Source organism: Rhinopithecus roxellana, chromosome 10 (genome assembly GCF_007565055.1).
Source record: "Rhinopithecus roxellana isolate Shanxi Qingling chromosome 10, ASM756505v1, whole genome shotgun sequence".
NCBI classification, from domain to species: domain Eukaryota; kingdom Metazoa; phylum Chordata; class Mammalia; order Primates; family Cercopithecidae; genus Rhinopithecus; species Rhinopithecus roxellana.
The window spans coordinates 125,514,163-125,523,846 of NC_044558.1; the positions used below are offsets into that span (position 1 = coordinate 125,514,163).

At 33.7% G+C, this 9,684-nt stretch overlaps 1 protein-coding gene across 1 annotated transcript; it reads right to left on the reverse strand.

Moving 5' to 3' along the window:
• Positions 1-248: 248 nt before the first annotated feature.
• Positions 249-9,338, reverse strand: RERGL (RERG like). The gene is made up of 5 exons (XM_010367184.2): positions 9,236-9,338; positions 8,060-8,116; positions 4,806-4,879; positions 3,706-3,854; positions 249-739 (listed from the first exon to the last, which is right to left on the reverse strand). Exons 1-5 carry the CDS (start codon positions 9,285-9,287, stop codon positions 457-459), a joined length of 615 nt encoding a protein of 204 aa, XP_010365486.1. The 5' UTR covers positions 9,288-9,338; the 3' UTR covers positions 249-456.
• Between the last annotated feature and the right edge of the window lie 346 nt (positions 9,339-9,684).

Sequence of the window (9,684 nt, forward strand, 5' to 3'; positions counted from 1 at the left end):
TCCAGAATATATATACTCTTGGGGAAGGAATTTGCTTAAGGTCTAAGTTTTATTACAAAATATGCATAATACTATGTAAGCTACTGAATTATTGTAAAGACACCTTTAAATTAAATGCATGTAATTCTATTAAATAAATCAAGAACTTTCATAGATTGATAAACTAAGCTCTGTAATCTATTAACTGTATGAATGTAAGTACCCATTTCATTCAAAAGAACTATGTAAAATAAAGGTAAACCACAAACTATGGCATGGTCATTTAATAAATTCACATAAGCAGAGTATATTTGGCAAGGCAAACTGGATAGCTGTCCACCAGTAGGTTAGGGTGAGTGCAGTGTTGTATAATAAATGAAAGGCTCTGTGTGAAGGACAGTGAACAGGATAAAACAACCAAAAAGGCAAACTGCATGTTTGAAAACACAGCTGTGGTTCATAGTCATTTCATGTCTACTAAACAGATTTCCTTCTCTTTCCAAATACATTATTGATCAATTTGGCCATTGATTTAGATCCACTGGGTCGTCTCTTTTCTTTGAGTTTGAAGTTTATCAGGATGTCCTTGATAATTCTGATAAACATCATTTCCACCTCCAGAGACTGCTCTGCTGCAGACAGTTCACAGAATTGGCATCGGTTATCCAGTGCCAGCTTTTGCCCTTCTTCCCAGCCAACCTCTCGCATATGACAAAGATCTCGTTTGTTGCCAACCAAAAACATTGCTGATTCCACAGCTCTGAAAGAGAGACACACAATTTTTAGCAAGATTGTTTTAACAACTTTTTTAAAAAAACAGATTTATAGCCAAAGGATTATAAATCAAAGAAAAAATAGTGTGTATGTGTGTTACTTATGGTCATGTGTGTGTATTGTTACACATAGCCCCAATTACTTAAAATCATTTTAGATAAAATGTAAATAGCACAGAAGCAACAAAGCTCTTAAAGCAGAGGATTTGAAGTAACATGAACCTATTACTGAATTCTGGTGCTGTCTACTAACCAAAATATGATTGTTATCTTTCCCACTTTCAGTTTCCTTTAATGTAAAAATGTGGTACATATTCATTATGGAATACCATGCAGCCATAAAAAAGAATGAGAGAGGGCAGGTACAGTGGTTCATGCCTGTAATCCGAGCACTCTGGGAGGCTGAGGCAGGCCAATCACGAGGTCAGGAGATTGAGACCATCCTGGCTAATACAGTGAAACCCCACCTCTACTAAAAACACAAAAACTTAGCCGGGCGTGGTGGTAGGCGCCTGTAGTCCCAGCTACTCGGGAGGCTGAGGCAGGAGAATCACTTGAACCTAGGAGGCGGAGGTTGCAGTGAGCCAAGACCATGCCACTGCACTCCAGCCTGGGTGACAAAGTGAGACTCTTGTCTCAAAAAATAAAATAAGAGAGCATGTCCTCTGCAGGGACATGGATGGAGCTGGAGGCCATTATCTCTAGTAAACTGACCCAATAACAGAAAACCAAATACTGCGTGTCCTCGCTCATAAGTGAGACCAAAATGATGAGAACATATGGAGACACGGAGGGGAACAACACAAATGGTGCCTATTGGAAGGTCGAGGGTGGGAGGAGGAAGAGGATCAGGAAAAATTAATGGGTTCTAGGCTTCACACCTGGGTGATGAAATAATCTGTACAACAAACCTCCATGACACAAGTTTACCTGTGTAAAAAACCTGCACATCTACCCCGAACCTAAATTCAAAGTTTTAAAAATGGTAAAATAATCTTCACACAGAATTCTCAGACATTAAAGCTCATGGAGACTGTATACATTAAATGATGTATATAAAAATACCTAACACAGGCCCAGGCAATGAAAGATGCTGACTAAGTGTTACTTTTCATGTTCCTTATCAATTGTAAGGGAAGAGCTAGCAAATGTCTCTTTACTTATACAGTTACTATAATTGAACAGTCAATTTAGATAAAATTTTCATAAGCAAAAATATTCAATATTTATTGCTGTTTTTTGCTCCACTAATATCCATTATAACATGCTCTAGAGAAAATTGTATAATCTCATGAACTTGTCCAACTCTCCTGTTTAAGAAATGTGTCTTTGTTAAGATAAAATGTGTCCTCCTTGGTTATAATGAAACAATACAAAAATAGTTTGAGTTGAAGAATATATTAAAATCACTAGGCTTTAAAAGGCATAGAACACTGCAAAGATATCTACTACAAGGAAAAAATGGGTGCACACAGTCAGTCTTCAACTCTTACTGGCCCCGATTCCACTAAAAGTTGGTTTCATTCAAATGACAATGTGTGGTGAACTTTTAAAAATGTTACTAAGGTCTTTTTTAAGTCTAGTTTATAAAATTATTGAAAACAGTAAATGAGGAAGGATATATACATAGGTTTTCAAGGGTGGGCCACAAATATCAGATATAATTTAATGAAATAGTGATACATTTTGCTTTCCTAGTCTTTTTACAGATTGAGAACTGAAAGCATTCAAATAATTAGTCAATAAATTAGAAATATTTCCTGAAAAATGTCCAATACAAATGTTTATACTTTCAATATGTTTTTAAGTGTTCTTGAGTGATTACTTTGAAGAAATGTCAGAATTTTATTCCTGTCCCTTACCTACATCATGATGCTTAAATATAAGATATTTAATGATTGAAACAATGGAGTTCTAAAATATCAGTAATATTATAGGAAATAAGAGCTATGAGACGCCTTAGTAAAATCTCATCTATTTCTCCTATCCTGCTGCCACCAGTTAAATAATTAGAAAAAAGAGCTCTAGAGATTAAAGTGGCTTACTTAGGCCAAATCAAAGGAAAGCAAGAATGTACATCATCTAACTCCAGGGAAATACTTTATCAATTATTATCCCATGATTTCTTTATAGTGGGCATTTAAAATAGATACTAAAAGTACATATACCAATTCTCAGTAATATTGTGCTTTTTTTACTTACCAGATTAGAATACTATTTAGATTCTAAGGGCTAAATTAGTTAAAAGCACGAAGACTCTTTTACAATCAGAAAGTTGAGCAAAAATAGTTCAAATGGAAAAGGCCAAAATGACTGAAAAATGGGGAAAACTTAAATTGGAAACTCAGATGCTTAAACTTTTATCTACTAATGAAACAACAGCTTAAGGCACAATCATGTTTTCATAGTTCCTTGTGTCAAGACAAGACTAAGGAATTGTTGATCAGCCCTTTAGCAGGTAAAATGGAGAAAAATGTATTCTCATATTTAGAATTTGTAAACAGTTTGATTATTCCGTCTATTTTGCTTTGATAGATTGAACAACTCAGTGACTAGGAATTGGATTTCACGGGATGCCAAACGTAATAAATCTGAATTTATTTAGTATCCTTAACATTTTTGTGAGAATGGAAAGAAAAGGTTGGAAAGAGAACTATCTTATATACAAAGGACCATTATTTTGCAAGTGAGTGTCATGTTAACAATAGAAGCTGTCTTGTAAAATAGCCATTTACTCAGGGCAAGTAACTGTTTATGGCAGCCAGGATATAAAGCATTCTCATCTTATTCCTTTTACTACATGTGTAACTCCTGTGGAATGGGAAGCTGAATTGTTCAGGGCTGTTAAATTTTGTAATTGGAAGGCTGTATTAAACCCTTCCTAATGATGCTTACAGCTATATGATGATTTACTAAAAAGAAAGGAGAAAGGAATGAAAAATACCTTCCTTACCTTTTACAATGACTAGTCTGTGGCTCCCGGATTCTGTAGATCAGTGCTTTCGCGAAAGCAAACGAAGACCTATCGCTGATGTCATACACAATAACAAACCCATCTGCCCAGTGAAGCTCACTTGTGAGGGAGAATTTTGCTTTCTGTGTCTGAAGATAAACCAAGTACATTAAGAGTGGTTGGGATCTAATACCTGTGTTTTTATACTTTAAACAGTCAACTAATGGAGACCCACTTCAGCTGGAAGATACATCAATATGTTAAATACTGATATTTTCTAAAATATAGTTCTTTATTACTCTTTGTCTTTAAGTAAAAGTGATTAAATGTAAAACAGAACTATAATAAAGTTATATCTATCTAATTTTATAACTTTTCTAGAAGAAAACATCTCCACTTTTTCAGAAAATTTGATGAGCTACAATAATTGTCTTTTGAACTAATACCCACATATTTGTTGTGAATATATATCATTTATCTGTCAGTGAGTGGAATATCTATTGATTTCTGGTACTAGATTTAAATCAATAAAAATAAAAAATATTATAAAGGTTTAGCTAAATACTTAAGGTATATTTTTATTTACCCTAAATGATCTGTCTCATATAGTTGTTTTGAAATCCTGAATAAATGGTCATTTTTCTCTTATTTGTATAATCCCATTTTAACTGTTTTCCCATATGAATAGACAAGCAGGTTTGTACTGAAAATCTATTTTATGTATTATGTTCTATTGACAACTGGTTAGTTATAAGTGCAACTTAGTTGAAAATAAAAAGTGAATTGATAAGCCAATAAACTATTATCTTCTGACAGTGACACTGTGAGCTGATAGAAATATAGAAACAGCCTAATGTTGCAATTTTAAAGATATTTGTGATACAATTTTTGACATGAACTTAGAGATGCCAGGTAATAGAATTAACAACACAAGAAAATAATCTCTTAAATTTTTAATAATTAAAATGAGAAGAAACTTTGGTTTTAACACTGCAACTTTTCACTTTTTTCACTTACTGCCATATAATCTTCAAAATCATAATTATTTAAAAATCAGTCAATCAATAAATCAATAAAAAAAGGTGTTTTGTTTTACTTACTTGAGAACAAGGGTCATATATTTCCAGATTTAGTTGTTTCCTTTCCAAACACAAGTGCTTGTTATAGATAGATTCTGTAAAAATATTGCATATTCACTGTCAGTATGAAAATACTCTGAATGTGAACTCATATCTGAATCATAGTCTGATAAATTCAACCACACACATTTTAGTGGAATCGTATTGTGCCCTTTTTATATTGCTGGTAACCGAAAGCATGTATTTGTTGTATTTACTCAGATATGTTTTTTTGGTTTTTTGTTTTTTTGTTTTTGTTTTTTTTTTGGAGACAGAGTCTCACTCTGTCACCCAGGCTGGAGTGCAGTGGGCCAGTCTCGGGTCACTGAAAGCTCTGCCTCCCGGGTTCATGCCATTCTCCTGCCTCAGCCTCCTGAGTAGCTGGGACCACAGTCGTGTGGCACCACGCCCAACTAATTTTTTTTTTTTTTTTTTTTATGTATTTTTAGTAGAGACGGGATTTCACCATGTTAGCCAGGATGGTCTCAATCTCTTGACATCATGATCGGCCCGCCTCGGCCTCCCAAAGTGCTGGGACTACAGGCGTGAGCCACCGCGCCTGGCAGATATGTTTCTTACAAATGAATCTCACCACTATCTATATTCACCTACATACCTTTTTGCCCATATATTTATATTCCTTCCTATTACTGTGCGTGGAACATCTGTGTTCCTATCTAAAGTAAACCCATTCACTCTCAGCTAGTGATGACTTCTCCTCACCCGCTGAGAGACATGGCTTCAGCAATTCTACTTCCCTCTTATATATCATAATTTTTTCCTCTTTACCATATAATTAGCCACATCTTACAAACATGAAAAATTTCTTCTAGCTTAAATGTATTATGGCTTAATGGTTAATTTTCTATCTTGATTTTATTTGCCTTATTGGTAGCCTTAATGCAGTTGATCATTCCTGCCTCCTTAAAGTATTTCCTTTACATGACCTTCAAGGCAACACTGTCTCCAGTTTTTGTTTGTTTTTTAATTCCTTGTTGTTCTGTCTTAATCTTTTTTGTTCACCTCTCCCTGCCCCCACTGACTTCTCGCATCTCAAACATGGATCCAGTTCATAGATTTCTTCTCTTCTTACATTCCTTTTCAGATCTCTTCTAGTTCCCAGCCATCACATGCCAATTATTTCTGATGAACCCAACTTACGTCTGAAGCCCAGACCTCATCCCTGAACTCCAGACACAAATAACTTACTATTGGACATCTCCATTTAGATACTTGATAGATATCTCAATCTTAACACACCTCAAGCTGAACCCCTGATATCCCTGCAAAGGCTGCATCTTCTACAATTTTCCATTTTGTTAAATGGCATATCCATAACTGCAGTTTTTCAGGTAAAAAAAGAAAATAGGATTATCCTTGATTATTTGTCTTATGTCACATATTTATTCTAAAATTTACTCTAAAATTCTTTTAGTCTATGTTCAAAATATATTTTGAATTTGTCTGTATCTCACCATCTCCATTGCTAACAATCTGGTCTAGACCACCATCATTAATTGCCTAATTTATCACAAAGCCTTCTAAGTCATCTGTTTCCATCCTTCCTCTAACACCCTTCCTGTTTCTAGAGTATTCTCAACACAGAAGTAAAAGTGAACCTTGTAGCCAGATCACATCACTTATCTGATCAAATTCTCTCAGAGGATTAGGGTTGACTTCTTACCTCCTACCAGGTTATATTTAATGAAATTTGTTACAGTTTCATGAAACCTTAAATTATGTTTTCAGTCAGGTTCTTCTAAACTTTATAGGTTTATTCTTGACTCCAAACCACATTATTTCCTTCTAGTCAACTAAAATTATTCACTCTCAAATCTCAAAAACTGCCAGCAAGTGTCATCAATTCTCACATTTTTAGAATTGTATTATTTCCCCTTCTAGTTTTAATATACAAAGTGGAATCATTTTTGCTAGTTTGCCCTCTGAGTTACTGAGCTTTTGATCATTTGGTTGGCTTTCCAAAAATGCCTCTAGGTCTCTTACATTGAGATGTAACAGCCAGAAATGTGTAAACATTTCATTAGTTTATACAACTATACTATATCAAAGTTTACGTTGAGGGCTTTTGTTGTTATTTGGATGGTGTATCATTCTGTGTTTGTTTTATTTTTTAGTTCTGGGACATTTTCTTATGCTCGAGTCCTAACTTGTATGTTATGTTGACATTTTTGACTGATGTCGTTGCCCTCACAAATGAAACAACAGGAATTTTTTCTTTTTATGTTTTGAGCTTTCTATAATCAGTTTTCAGGCTCTTGCCCTAAAATGTTCATAATGTCATATGGACTGAAATACCATGTTGAATTCATGTAGGGAAAAACACAATGTAATATATTAAAGCTATTTTCTGAGATACTCCGATTATGCTACTTCATGATTAAATGCTAAAGATTTTTGTTTGTTTCTCATGGAAAAGCACACTTGCAATCATAAATTCCCTTAGTCTAAGTAATAATCAACAAAAACATTCTCCTTTCTCCCAATTTTTATATTTTCTGTAATCTACTATCCTTATTTAAAAAAAAATCATCTCCTCATCTCATTTCTTCAATGAGGCAAGATATTAGCACCATCATATTTAATTGGTGAGCCAAAAATATGCTCGAAATTATGGCAAAATTTCTCACTTTTTATGTTGTACTGTTTCCCATATATTATGCTAATTCTAGTCAAACAAATTTACAGAATAGTTCATGAAATAATCTCAAAATTTTATCAAAATGCCCTGGCATGTGTTTTAAATGTTTCTACATTTATATAAATTACTTAGATAATATAATGTTTAATCAAGGCATAATTTTCCTATTTTCTTATGGTTTTACAATAACAGTAAACTTTATTCCTTTGTTGTGGTTTCAGTATCAATTTTCTTATTTTTTAAAGAATGTTGACTTAATTTCAAAGTTGTTTTATACCTTACAAGAAATATTCAGTTACATGTTCTACAATATTTTGAAGAGAGGATCTCAGTTTTAATGTTTTTCCAGTTCCAGACTTTGAAACCAGTCTTAACATCAAATTGGGTGAATTTTACCATAAAAGAACATTTAATCCAAGTACCTATTTTGACATTTCTAATCAGAATATGTGAATAAACAAACAGTTTTATACGCATAAAAATGGTATAGTCTATCAAAATGCATCTCTGTACTTAAGTGGGATTTAATTATGATGTTAAAAATTTTAAGGTAAAAATGTCTAGAGTAGTGACTTACCAAAATTAGAAGCATATTCTCCAATGAATCGCTTAGTAAGAAACCTCACTGTAAGAGCTGCAAAGCAAACAACCTAGATTTAAGGCTGTTATATTTTATGAAACAGAAAATTTGGTTATGTGCATGAGTTTTTAGTTCTGAAATAAAAGATATTCAAGAATTCATAAAGACTTTACAATTTTACCAAATTCTGTCCTAAATAGTAGTTAACAATATTTCCATGGTACAAACAAATGATTAGAAAACTGGAAAGGAAGTGATCTTAAAGCGCTGCACATCTAAATCACTATGCAGTTAATTCATTACCGCAAAAACATAAGGCCACTTACCTTTTGTAACAGAAATAGATTTCTCATATTTGAGATGCAAGAAGTTTGACATCTGTTTATTTTCTCTATCAAATTCAGTCTGGCTTCAAAGTGCTATATGTAATAGTCACAAGGACACTACCAAGTATTTGCAGTTATTTAAGGATGTAGGGACCTACAAATCCAGGAAATAGAAAAAGAACCTCCGGTGTCCGTTCATCATGTCACAGCTCCTGGGTTTGGCCAGTTAAGATGTCATGATTCTTTAGGCTCAAGTGGCCCTATTGGTAGCATCCCACCATTATAATGTGACCAAGACCAAAGCAAAACACAACAAAACAAAACATGACTTCCAAAGTTAGAGCACATTATTGCTCAGTTCCAGGACATCCACCAAGCCATGCCCCGCAAAGTTCTTTCATCTCAGTAATGCTGTATTTAAAATATAATCCACAAATCTCCAAATATCTCCCTACCCTAGTTTCAGAGCAGATGAGTTCTATCAAGGCCATTGTTTGGCAACTAGTAGGTATGAGGGCAGGTGTGTTGAAGGGAGAAGTAGGTGGGATAGTGATGTAAAAATTTCCTGTTATTCCTATGAATTGTAAACATCAGTAGAATAATATACAAATTAACATTTCAGATATTTATCTTGCTATACCTGCCTATATATTCTATAAACATAGTTACTTGCCTATAAAAATGGAAACTCCTGATGAAAAATAATGTGCCTATCATCCCAGTGAGATGTTATTATAGATGTATTTTCATTATATGAAATATATATAAAATACATGGTTAATGGTTAACATGTCAGTTTCTCACTCTTTCTGTACTCTATTATAACACAGAAGACATCACCACTCACCAGATTTGCCTGTTCCTTCACCACCCAAGACAGCAAGTTTCACATCATTCATCTTGCTTTTCTGCTTCTTGGTCAGTACTGTCTTCTGGAACTATGCTGCCCTGTGACAAGCTTTTTTTAAAGCTTCCTTTTTATTGCTGCTCTCATTTCTCTAAGAACAACTCCGCCCCATATTCCTACCAGCCAACAATAACTTTTAAAATGTTTTCCTAGAGTAGTTTTCAACTCAGTTTTCGTATAACATTTTTTTAAAAAACTAGAGTTACTCTTTAGACCTAAAGGGTTTAAAGAAAATATGTATATATTTATAACAGAACCTTAGCTTACAATTCTCCATTTTTGTGTACCTGGAATCTACCTTCTCCTAGGACCTAAAAAAAAAAAAAAAAAAAAAAAAAAAAAAAAAAAAGTATACAGGACAGGTAAACATCTCTAAATTTACTTTGATT

Bases quoted from the DNA above. Each gene is read 5' to 3' on its own strand.
- RERGL (XM_010367184.2), bottom strand. From the start codon at position 9,287: ATGAATGATGTGAAACTTGCTGTCTTGGGTGGTGAAGGAACAGGCAAA. The intron at 4,880-8,059 runs GTAAGTCACTAC...ATATTTTTACAG, and splicing joins AGAATATGCTTCTAATTTTG to AATCTATCTATAACAAGCAC. The intron at 740-3,705 runs GTAAGGAAGGTA...TCTCTCTTTCAG, and splicing joins CAGACTAGTCATTGTAAAAG to AGCTGTGGAATCAGCAATGT.